Here is a 15632-nt window from a genome sequence, read left to right on the forward strand (position 1 = left end):
AAAGAAAAAAAAAAATTGCTGAAGGCAAAATGCATGATTTATTTCATACTAGGAAAAAAATCGTTGTCACAATCATAAAATGTCATCAAGAGAAAAAACAAAGCTAGCTTAGCCTCGTCATGGAATTTGTACTCAAAAGAAATGAATATATTAAGGATTCTCTTTACTCATCAATAATTTTTCTCTTTTGGACCAAGTATTAATAAATGTACATTCAGATTTGACAGGAAATTTCCCACACATTTAGGAAATATTATGCAAATGCTGGTACTCTTTTGCTCTTTGCAAATCAATGAATTTGTCAAAATTTTAAGGACTATATATAAAACAAAGAACTATGTCCTAACATTCTCAATGAGGCTAAGTCAGAATCTTAAAGCTAGAAAAAAAAAGAAATTAAGTATTTAAGAACAAGAATGCCTAGTACTGTCTATGGTATTTTAAATTTGACAGGCCCGGAGTGCTCCTGTATGATTCCATTTCCTCAAAACCCTCTAGAGGCAAATCAATATGTAGATGGAATGGCGGGGCTGCATCCCGCCACCCGGCTAGCTTTACACCTGAAATAATTACATGGAAACTATATTCTTTTAAACATTGCCTGGCCCATTAGTTTTAGCCTCTTATTGGTTAATTCTCTCATCTTGCTTTAACCCATATTTAGTATTCTTTATAGCACCAAGAGGGATGGTTTATCAGGAAAGATCTTAACCTGCGTCCATCTCAGAGAAGAGAGGCATGGCGACTGCTTCATGGTGGTTGCCTGAAGCATCTGCCTTCTCTCCCAGAATTCTGTTCTGTTTACTCCGCCTACCTAATTTTATGTCCCATTAACGGGCCAAGACAGTTTTTTATTAACCAATAAAAGTAACATAAAGACAGATGACTCTCCTCCATCATCAGTACAGTAAAACTCTGCATAATTCTACTTTGCTATTTTAAGCCTGATGTTCTAGGTCTAGCAGTGGAGTCCCCCTGGTTTTTTGACACAGGGTTTCTCTGTGGTTTTGGAGCCTATCCTGGAACTAGCTCTTGTAGACCAGGCTGGCCTCGAACTCACAGAGATCTGTCTGCCTCTGCCGTCCCCCTGGTTTATATATGGTACAAAACAGGATCATTTCAAACATACAACCATTGCAGTAAAGAAAACGCATTGAGTAAAGGGCGAAAGGACAAGCAATTTACCCTCTCCCTGGTGGCAGTGAAAGTTGTTCAAGTGAATGACCTCTTCTTTGTTGTTTCCCTCTGCCATTTTCAAATTCCGATATAAATATATATATATGTGTGTGTGCGATTATTAGTACCCAAACATGGCAATCATCTATTCCACAGGGCCTGTAAAAGAAGAGAAAATAGCATTAACAACAGCAGTATAGTTGGGCGACGGTGGTGCATATCTTTAATCCCAGCACTCAGGAGACAGAATAGGGGGATGAATTTGAGGTCACCCTGGTATACAAAGTGAGTTCTGTAACAGCCAGGAATACACAGAGAAATACAGTAAGCTTGAGGCTAACCTAGTCTGCAGGGTGAGTTCCAGGATAGCTAGGGCTGTTACACAAAGAGACCATGTTTCAAAAAGCAAAACAAAACAAAAACATCAGAATAAGCTGGGAAATTGTAGTGTATGCCTCTAATCCAAGCACTCAGGAGGCAAAGGCAGGTAGATCTCAGTTCAAGGCCAGCTTGGTTTACACATCAAGGTCCAGGACAGAGAAACCTGTCTTCAAAAACTAAAAACCAACCAACCAAAATAACAAACAATGGCAGTATAGACTTAAAATCCTCTGACTGGGGAGACTGAGGCAGGATAACCATGGAGTCCACGGCCAGCCTGAGACACACAGAGAAAGACCCTGACTCAAAAACAATCAAAAAACAGGATACCAAAAATTCCCAAAAAATATTGCCATATAGCTCATAGCAATAGTTAAAAAATACAATGGAAGCCGGGCGGTGGTGGCGCACGCCTTTAATCCCAGCACTCGGGAGGCAGAGGGAGGCGGATCTCTGAGTTCGAGGCCAGCCTGGGCTACAAGAGCTAGTTCCAGGACAGGCTCTAGAAACTACAGGGAAACCCTGTCTCGAAAAACAAAAAAAAAAAAAAAAAAAAAACAAACAAACAATGGAATAACTCTGAAATTGGAAGTTTTTAAAAGCTAAATATGTATCTTTATCAATCTAAACATATTATTTTGCTCCAAAAAATTTTACGCCTCCCAAATATTTGCAGGAAAAACCCATTTAATAATGCCCAGGTAGTCAGCAAGAAGGCTCTGTGGGAAAGATGCTTGTCGTGAAGCTTGACTACCTGAGCTGATTCCTGTGACCAACAGGATAGAATGAAAAAACTGACTCTAGAAGTTGTACTCTGACCCCACATGCAGGCCTGGTATATGATGCTATTTCAGGAGACTACACTTGGAACCCAGAACCCATGCTGGTCAACTCACTACTGTCTCTAACTCTTGTTTCAAGCAATGTCACACTCTCTTGTCCTTCTCAGGCATAAGCATGCAAGTGTCGAACAATCATACATACACACAAAATTAAAAATCAGTAACAATCTAAAATAAACAATGTTCAGAGGCTAGATAGTACAGTGGGCAGTGGGTAAGGGTGCCTCTGGGAATATGATTTGGTTCCTGGAACCCACATGATGGAAGAAGGGAATCAACCCCTACAAACTGTTCTGACTTCCATAGGTGCATGTGTGCACATGTAAAATAAAATGTAAAAAAAAAAAATGTACATAACTGCTTTCATTACAGACAATAACTGAAAGTAGCCCAGGTCTCCATCAATAGAAAAACAGTTAAACTGGTAGATACTTATGCAATACAGACTGCTCAGCAAAAGAAGGAATATTAGGGGGAGTTAATATATTCAAAATACACTGCATGAAACTCTCAAATTAGTGAAAATATCGTTTAAACAAGGAATTAACACAATATATGCAACATGGATGAATCTCAGAAACAGAATGCTGAATCAAAGAAATACAACAAGGGAATATAGTTTACATGCCATTAAAGAGATTTGGGGACGAGCTCAGGGACAGAGCTCTTGCTCAGAAAGAATAAGGGCCTAGGCTCATTCTTCAGTCCCAAGAGAAAAATAATTTTTTTCATACAGTACTTTCCTTTTCCTAAAGAGAGACAGGGTTTCTCTTTGTTGCCCTGGCATTCCTGGATCTTGCTGTGAAGACCAGGATGGGATTAAAGGCATGTACCATTAAACCCAGAGCTATATGGTACTTTCACAGGATTTAAACTTACTTCCTAAGTATTTCAATAAAAGCTAATGACACACAAAAAAAACGAATTTTAAAATTAATGACTGACAAACTGAATTGCTGGGAAACTTCAAGGCCTTGCATATGCCAGGCAACCAATCTACCACTGAACTATACCCTCCACAAGCCTAATATTTCATTGCAATAAAGAATCTACAAGTGTGATCTTGGGGGGGAGTGCACACTTCTAATCCTGGCACTCAGAAGGCAGAGGCAGGTGTATCTCTGAATTTGAGGTCAGGCAGGTCTACAGAGTGAGTTCCAGGCCAGATAAACCCTGTCTCAAAAAACAAACAAAAAAGACCTGCAAGTGTGAAAGTTCATATAAATATATGAGTTGCATTTACACAAATAAACACCTTTTTGGCTTTTTAAAAAAATTTTTTGAGGCAGGGTTTCACTGTGTAGCCCTGACTGGTCTTGAGAGATCCTCTTGTCTCTGCCTTCAGGGTGCTGTGATTAAAGGCATTCACCACCATGTAGTTTTTCTTCCTTTTTGACACAGGGCCTCACTCTGTAACCCAGGTAGGCCTTGAATTCACACAATCCTTCAACCTCATTTCAGAAACACTGGGATTACAGGTCTGCCCAGCTGGAGAAACTAATTTATAATGACAGAAAATCAAGAGCTGCTTTGTGAAAGGAAAGATGACCTCAAAGATTATGGAGCAACTTTTTGAGGGGAAAAAGTATTCTAGAGCTCGATGAGGTATCTATTACATGAGTCTATTACATGCACCTGTTGAGATGGAGCAAACTGGTAATGGTTATATGGTTATATTATATCCCCAGTTATCTGTTCATGTCATTTAAATATAGATTATACTAAAAAATGTTAATTGAGAGGTTAGTCATAGAAGACAAACATTCTATCACAGAAGTGCCAGAGAATTCAGAAAAAGAAAATAAGAAATTATGTGAAGCAGCAGTTCTCAGCTCGAACCCTTGGGAGGGGGGTCAAAAGACTTTCACAAGGGTCAACTAAGACTAGGAGGAAACACAGATATTTACATTATGATTCATAACTAGCAAAATACACTTATAAAGTAGCAACAAAAATAATTTTTAAAAAGATTTATTTATTATATATACAGTATTCTGTTTGCATGTTTGCCTGCAGGCCAGAAGAAGGCACCACAGATCTCACTACAGATGGTTGTGAGCCACCATGTGGTTGCTGGGAATTGAACTCAGGAACTCTGTATGAGCAGTGGTGCTCTTAACTGCTAAGCCATCCTCTCTCCAGCCCCCCAAAATAATTTTATGGTTGGGGTCACCACAACATGAGGAACTGTATTAAAGGGTTATAGCTTAGAAAAGTTGAGAATCAATTATGTAAAGTAATATTTTATTTATTTTTTTTTGGTTTTTCGAGACAGAGTTTCTCTGTGGCTTTTTGGAGCCTGTCCTGGAACTAGCTCTTGTAGACCAGGCTGGTCTCGAACTCACAGAGATCCGCCTGCCTCTGCTGGGATTAAAGTGCTGGGATTAAAGGCGTGCGCCACCACCGCCCGGCTAAAGTAATATTTTAAAAGGTAAGATTTTTTTTCTGAGTTGTCACAAATTGATACATTTACTTCATTATCAGTTAAGACTAAATATATGAAACAATTTTTTGAAGGCAATGAAGAAAACCACACAAAATAGGGCTTTCTCATTTTTGATTTTTTTTTTTTTAACCAAAAGTAATTTTGGACAATTATCCACTACAGGTTTGGGCTGGAGACATACAAAATGAGCCTGGGGCATCTTGTCACTCAGTATCAAAGCAGTTAACAAAGACTATGTGTCAAGACTGGGTTCTGGCAAAACCAGAAAACAAGTCTGGAGAAGTTCCCACTGCCCTAAAACAGAAAATCTTGACTTTCAATAAAGATAAGAATTTATTTGGCAGGGAATTCTTCAGTGTGTATAAATGAGAGTTCATTAATTTTGTGTGGTGTGTGCCCACATGTGTGTGGATGCCAGAGGTAAACCTTGGGTATCATTCCTCGGGCACTTTCTTTTTTTTTCCCCCCACAAGTCAGGGTATCTCTGCAGCCTTGGAGCTACACTTGGTAGACCAGGCTGGTCTTGAACTCATGGAGATCCACCTGTCTCTGTCTCTGCCTCCCGAGTGCTGAAATTAAAGGCTTGTGCCATCACTGCCCGGCTCCTCAGGCACTTTTCAATTTTGGGTTTTATGACAAATTCTCTAACTGAAAACTGGGACTCACCAACCAATACAGCCAGGCTAATTAGCCAACAAGTCCCAAGGAGCCCAGTGTCTCCAATTCCCCATCACTGAGATTAGCACTTTTTACAGGGATACTGGGAATCACACTTAAGTCCTCACGCTTTCACAGCCAGCACTCCACCAGCTGAGCTATCTCCTTAGAGTCCGTAATCTGTTAAAGGTCATGTTCAGATGATGACAAGCAATGGATGAATTATCTAGCAAATGAAAGCTGAATGTGGAGATTCCAGCATTTGGGAGGTCAAGAGATTAGATTCAAGGTTCTCCTCAACTACAGAATGAGTTTGAGCCCTGCTTGGGCTCATTAGACCCTTTCTTTAAGCTGGGCAGTGGTGGCACACATCTATAATTCCAGCACTCAGGAGGCAGAGGCAGATAGATTCCTGAGTTTGAGACCAGCCAGGTCTAGAGAACTAGTTCCAGGGCAGCAAGAGCTACACCCAGAGAAACCCTGTCTCGGGGGAAAAAAATAAACAACAACAACAACAAAAAAAAAATCAATCAACCAACAACACATCAGAACGTGCTGGGCAGTGGTGGCTGCAAACTTTTAACCCCAGGCGGACAGGTGGATCTCTGAGTACAAGACTAGCCTGGCTAGACCAAATGAGTTCCAGGATGGGTTTCAAAGCTACAGAGAAACCCTGTCTCAAAACAAGCAAGCAAACAAACAAACAACAAACAAAAAACACATCAGAATGTCATGGTGTACGTCTTTAATTCCAGCACATGTGAGGCAGAGGAAGAAAGATCTCTGAGTTTGAGGTCAGCCTGTTTGTTCTACATAATGAATTCTAGGATGACCAGAACTACATAGAGAGACCCTGTCTAGGAAAACAACAAAACTACAAAGAAATAAACATACAAAATTAATAAATTGGTAAATAAGGACAAATAATTTGACATTCCCTTACTTTTTCCTACATAAACTGAGTGACCAAATAAGTGGCTTCTTTATAAAAGTATTCTAACTAAAAGAAATCAAAACTTTTTATTTGGTTTTTCAAGACAGGGTTGTTCAGTAGCTATGAAGCCAGTCCTAGAACTCGCTCTATAGACTAGGCTGGCCTGGAACTCACAGAGATCCGCCTGCCTCTGCCTCCTGAGTGTTGAGAGTAAAGGTGTGTGGCACCACCGCCCGGCTACAAATGACTTACTAAAGAGATGACCATCATTTTTCAGTCCTCAATGACTTGGTGACTCTAGACACTAACAATACTGGCTACTAGAGAAAACTCTTTAGGGACAAGAATCAGCTCTTTTTGAGGAAACAATGTTACCTTGCCAAACAAAACAGAATGCAAGTCTGGTCAGGCCACATTCTAGAATGAAAGTCTGAGGAACTTTTCATTACACAGCACTTAACAAGAACAAGACATGTAGAGGAAAAATTTTTTTCTTTTGTTTTTTGAGACCGGGTTTCACTGTAGTTTTAGAGTCTGTCCTGGAACTAGTTCTTGTAGACCAGGCTGGCCTCGAACTCACAGAGATCCACCTGCCTCTGCCTCCCAAGAGCTGGGATTAAATGCGTGCACCACCACCGCCCAACTGGGAAAAAAATTTCTAAACAATTCTATATAGGGAAATGGTAATTTAAGGCTAACAAATACTAAGACTCTGGGAAATCATAGGTCTAGGGGATTAAGTTCGACAATAAATTCTAAGAAAAGAATAAGGAAGGGCAGCATAGTAGTGCACGGCCTTAATCAGCACTCGGGAGGCAGAGGTAGGCAGATCTCTGGGAGTGCAAGGCCAGACTAGAGCCATGTCACTGGCCCACAATATAAACTTAAGAACATAAGGTGGGTGGTAGTGGTACATGCTGTAACCTCAGCAATCTAGGAGGCAGTTGGATCTTTGAGTTTGAGGTCAGCCTGGTCTACACAGCGAGTTCCAGGACAGCCAGAGCTACACAGAGAAACCATGCACCCACCCCACCCCCCAAAAATCAAAAAACAATAAAGAATTTAGCAAATATTTAGTGTGTTGCTACATGGCACAAAGATTTTATGATGCATGAGGAAGATATACCAAGAAAATCCCTCATGGAAAATATTGCTTTAAAGAACTTAGAGCAATATGAGCTGGAGAGATGGCTAAGTACTAAAGGGCCCTGAATGATCTTCCAGGACCAGAGAGGTTTAATTCCCAGATCTCAATGTAGTGGCTAAGAGCCACCTATAATTGTAGTTCCCTGGGATCCAATATCCTCTTCCTGGCTTCTGTAGGCACTGCATGCAAACAGTGCACAGGTATACATGCTAGTAACACACTGCCCCCACATACATTTTTTTACTCCCCCCTTTTTGAGACAGGGTTTTTCTGTGTAGCTTTGGAGCCTGTCCTGAAACTCACACTGAAGGCAAGTTTGGCCTTGAACTCAGAGATCCAGCTGACTCTGCCTCCTGAGTGCTGGGATTAAAGGTGGGCACTACCACTGCCCAGTACATATACATTAAAAAAAAAAAAAAAAGACCAATGGAACCGAATAGAAGACCTGGATATCAATCCACACATCTTCGAACACTTGATCTTTGATAAAGAAGCAAAAAAATATCAAACGAGAAAAAGAAAGCATATTTAACAAGTGGTGCTGGCATAACTGGATATCAACATGTAGAAGAATGAAAACAGACCCATATCTATCACCATGCACAAAACTCAAGTCCAAATGAATCAAAGACCTCAATATAAAGCCAGCCACACTAAACCTTATAGAAGAAAGTGGGAAATACACTTGAACGTATTGGCACAGGGAACCACTTCCTAAAGCAGCACAGACACTGAGAGAAACAATAAATGGAACCTCCTGAAACTGAAAAGCTTTCTGTAAAGCAAAGGACATGGTCAACAAGACAAAACGACAGCCTACAGAATGGGAAAAGATCTTCACCAGCCCCACATCAGACACAGGTCTGATCTACAAAATATACAAAGAACTCAAGAAATTGGACACCAAAAGATCATATAATCCAACAAAAAATGGATTACAGACCTAAACAGAGAACTCTCAACAGAGGAATCTAAAATGACTGAAAGACACTTAAGGAAATGTTCAACATCCTTAGCCATCAGAGAAATGCAAAACAAAACAACTCTGAAATTCCATTTTACACCTGTAAGAATGGCCAAGATCAAAAACACTGATGACAACTTATGCTGGAGAGGTTTTGGGGAAAAGGGAACACTCCTACATTGCTGGTGGGAATGCAAGCTGGTACAACCCCTTTGAATGTCAGTGTGGTGATTTCTCAGAAAATTAGGAGGCAACCTTCCTCAAGACCCAGTAATATCACTTTTGGGTATATATCCAAAGGACGCTCAATCGTGCCACAAGGACATGTGCTCAACTATGTTCATAGCAGCATTGTTTGTCATAGCCAGAACCTGGAAACAACCTAAATGCCCCTTGACCAAAGAATGGGTAAGGAAAATGTGGTACATTTACACAATGGAGTACTACACAGCAGAAAAAATAACATCAGCTTGAATTTTGCAGGAAAATGGATGGAGCTAGAAAACATTATTTTGAGTGAGGTAACCCAGACAATTATCACATGTACTTACTCATAGGTGGTTTTTAAACATAAAGCAAAGAAAGCCAGCCTACAAACCACAATCCCAGAGAACTTAGACAACAATGCGGACACTAAGAGAGACTTACACAGATCTACTCTACATGGGAAGTAGAAAGTAGAAAAAGACAAGATCTCCTGAGTAAATTGGAAGCATGGGTACCTTGGGGGAGGATTGAAGTGGAGAGGGGAGAGGCAGGGAGGAGCAGAGAAAAATGTAGAGCTCAATAAATAGCAATAAAACAACAAAAAAAATTTCAACCCCTCCCCCTAAATAAAGGAAACTTGGAAGAGCCAAAGAAAGTCAAGTACATTATATGTGATAGTCACGCAATAAATATATCACTTGAGACTGGGGAGACAAACAGCTAGTAATGTGTTTACCATGAAAGCACAAGAACACAGTTGTGATCCTCAGTGTCAAGACAGAAGTCCAGGTATGGTGGCCCAAACTTGTAATTCCAGTGCTGGGGAGGTAGATCTGTAGGGCCCACTAGCTAGACGGTATAGCCCATTTGACATGTTCCTGGCCAGTGAAAGAATAAGTTGGACAGCTCCTGAGGAAGCTGATTTCTAGTCTACACACATACACCCCTGCACATCCAAGCACACAATGTACATGTGCACACATACACACAGAAATTATCCTAAGCAGGAGAGGACAGGTAGACAGGAACTATTAGCAAGGCCAGCCACTTTAGACACCAAGTGCTGTGCCATAATCCATCTTAGCCTTTAAGAGCACACAGATGCTTTGGTCCGCAGCTCTGGGAGGCTAAGTCTGCATGGTCAGCTGGAGTCACATGGAAACCTCTGGCACTACAGACAACAAAACCCAAGACTTCTAGCAGTCTCTGATCTCTGACAAGGCTTGTGAGTAAAAAAACCATGGCCATCTTGGCTGACAACATGCACCAGGTGAGTCCTCTTCTATCACCAGACTGTAAAAAAGCTGGGAACTTCAGCCTGGTCTGCATATCAAGACCCAGACTCAAGAAACACACACTAGCTCCTCTCCTCTCCTCTCAAAACACACACGCTCCTTCTCCCTCTCTCTTTTACTCCTACCAAAAGATTAAATGATTATATTGCCAGTATGTTTGGAGGTAGTTTGTGATATTGATAGGATGCTGAACCGAAGTTCAAATTATGTTTTCCAGCCAGTGGGAAACAGAACAATGAGAGCTTCATATTAGGAAGATCAGCTTTGCTGCAATGGGCAACGCAGGGACATTTTGTGCCAGGAAACCCAGTAAACAAGAGCCTAAGAAGCCTGAACTAGAGATAATAGTATATAAGGGGAGGGGACACAGATACTGAGTACAGAATTAGATTAGGTGGAATTCTGAATATAATTGGCTGAGGCAAGAAAAAGAAAAGAGTCTAAATTGACCTAGATTATATCAGGTTGAGAATGGCAGGACTATTAAGAACAAACAAGATGAGTTCAGAATAAGAAAATTTAGTATGTTAATTTTAATATATAGACAAAATAAAATGTAAGGTATAATATCCACGTATACAAATATAAGTGTGCAGATAATAAAAATCTGAAAGTCCTATTATCAGTGTTTTTCTACACTAAAACTCACACCAAAAATTAAATTCACAATCCTCAGGTTGGTTAGCTAAACATTTTTAAATAGCTTTATTTTAATTTGTGCACACAAATGTTTGTCTGAATATATGTATGTGCATTATGTGTGTGTCCAGTACCTACAGAGGCCAAAAGGAGGCACTGAAACTGGAGTTACAGGTGTTTATGAGCCACCACATGGGTGCTGGAAACCAAACCCAGAGCCTCTACAAGAACAGCAACTGCTCTTTAATAGCTGAGTCATTCTTTCAAGCCTCAGTGTTAGCTGACAATTTTAATACAAGGACAGGTCTTCCTGGTAGCCAAGAAGCCGAGTTCAATGAGTACCACATCATCCTGGAATGCTGGTGTAGACGATTCCAGCACTTGGAAAAGGCAGAATGGATAGTAGTAGTTCAAGATCATCCTGAGTTACATAGTGAGTTTGAGATCAGGCTGTATGACAAGAAACTGTTTTAGAAAAAGTTAACATAAAATGTTAAGATTTTTTTCTCAACTGTTAGAAAATTGATTCTGAAATGGGAGCAGTTAAGTAAACACACCGTCACTCACATCTTCAATCTGTTTCTGGTGATGGGGCACCGTACAAGGAATTGAACCCAGGGCCTGGCAGGTGCTAAGTCCCATACAGCCCTAGTCCTTGAAAATTGTCTAGGAGCTTATAACACATTGCATCTTGGTTTTAGTTCAAGTTCTGCCTTCTAGGCTCCACACTTTGACCTATTTAGCGCTGGGGGTTGTTTTTGTTTGTTTTCCAGACTGTGTCTCACTAAGTAGCCTTGGTTGACCTGCAACATGCTATGGAGACCACACCAGCCTCTGCTGGGATTAAAAAGCACCTGGCTGCTTTTTAAATTACAAGTGTCACTATGACAGAACCCAAGTCCTTACCACAGTATACAAGACAGGTTTCATCAAGCATTTGCTGATCCAAGTAGTGTCACCTGATAGTTTTTTCCCATTCTCTAGCAACAATGACTTGGTTCCTTGATCTTACCAAACTTACTTTCTCAGGCTGAATTCCCTTTGTGAGACTGCCTCTTTGGCCAAGTTACCTATGTTCATCCCTCAATTCTCTACTCCCTCAGAGAAAAACCTTTCCTGACTAACCTGTAAGTGTCCCTGACCCGTTCATTCAAAAAACATTCCTCAATTTCTCAACTACTACACAGTAACTTCAACTATTTAAGAAACTATACTTAATGTTACCTCTTCTACTGGAACTTAAATTCCAAATGCACAAGACCATGTCTTACTCAATACTTCTAAGGCCTGGGGACAAGAACAACAGCCAGGCACCAAGAAGCTGGTCTAAAACCACGTTTTGAATAGCATTAACAAGGTACAGCAGGATAATCAATTAGAGGCAAGAACTGTACAACCAAATGAGTTTCAGACTCAGCTCTGAACCTTACTACATTTGTTTCATTTTTCAGCACCTCCCTTTACTTACACACACACACACACACACACACAGAGAGAGAGAGAGAGAGAGAGAGAGAGAGAGAGAGAGAGAGAGAGAGAGAGAGAGAGAGAGAGAGAGTGACTGACAGAGAGACAGAGAAAGCAAGAGCGCAAGCATGCTACTGGAGCATTTACCTCAATTGATAGGGCTAAGAATAAGAAAAATGCTTAAGAGTTGTACGTACATCACACTTAGCATCAGTTTTGTACAGATAAGGCTGTTGAGTCAGCACAACAGGTTAAGGGCGCTTGCTGCTAAACCTGAAAGCCTGAGTTGGACGCCTGAAACCCATATGATGGAAGAGAACTCATTTCCAAAAACTGTACCCTGACCATAAAGTGTACTTAAGTGCCCATATACATGCTAAATAAATGTTTTTAAAAATTAAAGTTTTTGAGCCCAGTGTGGGGGCACACGCCTTTAAGCCCAGCACTCAGGAGGCAGAGGCAGGCAGATAGATCTTTGTGAGTTCCAGGCCAGTCTGATCTACAGAGTGAATTACAGGACAGCCAGGGCTACACAGAGAAACCCTGTTTTGACAAGAGTGATGACAATATAATAATTCATTATGTCTGGAATATGACAAAGCCTAGAATATAGTAATCATAAAAGGTAGTACTTCACACTGTATTTAGTAAACAGTCTCACAAACCATTTTTTTTTTTTTTTTAACTCCCTGAGACAGGGTTTCTCTGTAGTTTTGGTCCTGGAACTAGCTCTTGTAGATTAGGCTGGCCTTGAACTCAGAGATCCGCCTGCCTCTGCCTCCCAAACATTTGGGATTAAAGGCGAGCACTAAATACCGCCTGGCTGATTTAAAAACTTTCAATCTCCATGAGCCGCCATTTTATTAGATTTCTCTTCAAGGTCTTCTTATTAGCTGTTCTTGTCCATTTTTGATAAAAATCTCAAATGCCCCGCCAGGCACTGGCGTAAACACCTTTAATCCCAGCAGAGTAGGGCGGATCTCTGTGAGTTCTGAGGCCAGACTGGTCTACAAGAGCTAATTCCAGGACAGGCTCCAAAGCTACAGAAAAACCCTGTCTCAAAAAAAAATAAATAAATAAAATTAAAAATCTCAAGTCCCTAATGCAACAGGCTCAAGGATTTGTTCAAAATCTAGGCTCAAGCCGGGCGGTGGTGGCACACGCCTTTAATCCCAGCACTTGGGAGGCAGAGGCACGCAGATCTCTGAGTTCGAGGCCAGCCTGGTCTACAAGAGCTAGTTCTAGGACAGGCTCTAGAAACTACAGGGAAACCCTGTCTCGAAAAACAACAACAACAAAAAATCTAGGCTCAAGATCCTCAGGCACTTCATGAACTTCACCACCCTTTTCTACACCCTAGGCACTGTCAATCTGGACTCAAACAGAATGCAAAGCTTGTTTATTTCTTAGTTCGGATAAACTAACTAAACTGTGATGAGGTCATAAAGAAAAGGTTCCTTGCGGGCACGGTAGCCCTCGCCTTTAATTTCTGAGTTCAAGGCCAACCTGGCTACACAGAGAGAAACCCTGTTTTGAAAACAAAATATTGTAGGTCCCTTCCTCCTAAGGAGGGCAGGCACAAGCCCTTTCTCTTCATATGCTAAAATAGCAAGCAGCCGCAGCTTTCCTAGGCCTAGACCTTAAGCCCCATCACTCCCAAGTATGTGAATTCCTACGAGTTCCAGGGGCCAACCTCATCTACTTCTCAGGTTCCGGGACAACCTCGGCTATGCAGTGAGACTCTTAAAAGAAAGCAAGCAAACCCCAACGGGGAAACAGCAACGCAGGAGAGGGTCCCAGGTCACTGAACCCTTTAGACAGGCAGGGAGTTTGGGAATCACGGGTTGAGCCACAAGGGGCCGCCTCGTCCACTCGAGCGTGGGTCTCGCCGCTCACCCAGCGTGCCACGCGCCACGAGAGCACCAGGGCTCCGTTTGCACGGGCTGTGTGTCCCCTTACTCCGGAGCGCTGGCTGGGATGACAGGCTTGTCAGCTCAACACTCCGAGGGGCCCGAACAAGCCCCGGCTGGAGTTCAAAGTCAACAGTCCGTCGCCTCTTCCGCTACTCCAGGCCGCGGTGCGAAGCGCGGCCAAAGCCAGAGCCGCCAGCGAACCGTTTCTCTCGGCGGCTCGTCGCCCCCGGGGCAGCAGGCCGGCCAGAGAAACTTCCTCAAGTGGCGGGACGAGAACCGGCTGGCCCGCGGCCGTCTCCGCCGCTCCCCTCCCGACACCCCCTGCGCGGTCCCCCCCAGACCCCCGGGGCTCGCGAGCGAGTCCCCCCCCTCAGCCCCCGCCCCCACCCCAGTGGCGCCCTGGCGGGAGGCCACTCGCCTCACTCGACCCGCGGCCCGAGGAGCCCGCGCGCGCGCGTCCGTCACGTACCTGCCACGCAGCTAGCCCAGCTCCGCGAGCGCAGACCGGCGCCCGGAGTTCAGTCTCAAGTCACCTGAAGCAGCCGCTCGAAAAGCTTCAGCGCTGCTCCAGCTGCCGCCGCCGTTGCCGCCGAGGCCGCTACTGCGTTCCTTCCGGCCTCGCCACGGCGTCCACCTCGCGCCTGCGCGCAGCGCCCCCTCCCGACTAATGACAGGAAGAACCATAGAGGCACGCGGAGGGCCGGAGAGGAGGGGCCTGGAGAGCCAGACCATAGAGATGGCTGCCTAGCGGGCCTTCATCTGAGCTCCACAGCGGCAAAGCCTTGACTCCCCCTTGCGGCAGGAGGACAAAGAACTGCTGAACCCCAGGGTCATTGTCTCCTCTTAAAGTTGGTGGTGGGGGGGTGTAGGCAGCTGACCATGGAATCAAATGATTGACCTCTTATCTGTCCCCTCGTGAGGTTTTTCTTTGTACCAGGTGAGACGGGTAAAATAACCCTCCCCCAAGGGTATCTGGTCAAGAATAAAACATTCATAAATTCTATTCAACGTTTGTTAAATAAAGGCTGGAGAGCTGGTTCAATGGTTAAGAGCCCTGACCCGGATTTAAATTCTAGCACCTGCCTTGCAGCTCAAAACAGTTTGTAACTTCAGTTTCAGAAGATCTGACAACCTCTCCTAGCCTCTGTGGGCACTGGGCACACAAGTGGTACACAGATAAACATGCAGGCAAAACACCCATACACATAAATTTTTTTAAAGATTTATTTATTTATTATGTATACAACATTCCTTCCCCGTATGCTTGCATGCCAGAAGAGGGCACCAGATCTCATTATAGATGGTTGTGAGCCACCATGTGGTTGCTGGGAATTGAACTCAGGACCTCTGGAAGAGCAGTCAATGCTCTTAACCTCTGAGCCATCTCTCCAGCCCCACACATAAAATTTTTAAAAATAGACAAAAAAATTAAATTTTATTTCACAGCAGAGTGGTAACACATGCCTTTAATCCCAGCACTAGGGAGGCAGAGGCAGGAGGATCTCTGCAAGTTCAAGGACAGCCTGGTCTATAAAGAGTTCCAGGACAACCAAGTTTATATAGA

At 42.9% G+C, this 15632-nt stretch overlaps 1 protein-coding gene across 2 annotated transcripts in view; it reads right to left on the reverse strand.

Moving 5' to 3' along the window:
• Positions 1–14713, reverse strand: part of Rnf216 (ring finger protein 216) — a 118195-nt gene extending 103482 nt beyond the window's left edge. For both annotated transcript variants that reach the window (XM_038345971.1, XM_038345970.1), the window contains exons 1-2: positions 14538–14713; positions 1186–1335 (exon numbers count right to left, since the gene is read on the reverse strand). In XM_038345971.1, coding sequence (XP_038201899.1) covers positions 1186–1252 — 67 coding nt within the window. In that variant the 5' untranslated portion in view covers positions 1253–1335; positions 14538–14713. The remainder of the gene's footprint in view (positions 1–1185; positions 1336–14537) is intronic.
• Between the last annotated feature and the right edge of the window lie 919 nt (positions 14714–15632).

Source organism: Arvicola amphibius, chromosome 10 (assembly GCF_903992535.2).
Source record: "Arvicola amphibius chromosome 10, mArvAmp1.2, whole genome shotgun sequence".
In the NCBI taxonomy this organism is placed as follows: domain Eukaryota; kingdom Metazoa; phylum Chordata; class Mammalia; order Rodentia; family Cricetidae; genus Arvicola; species Arvicola amphibius.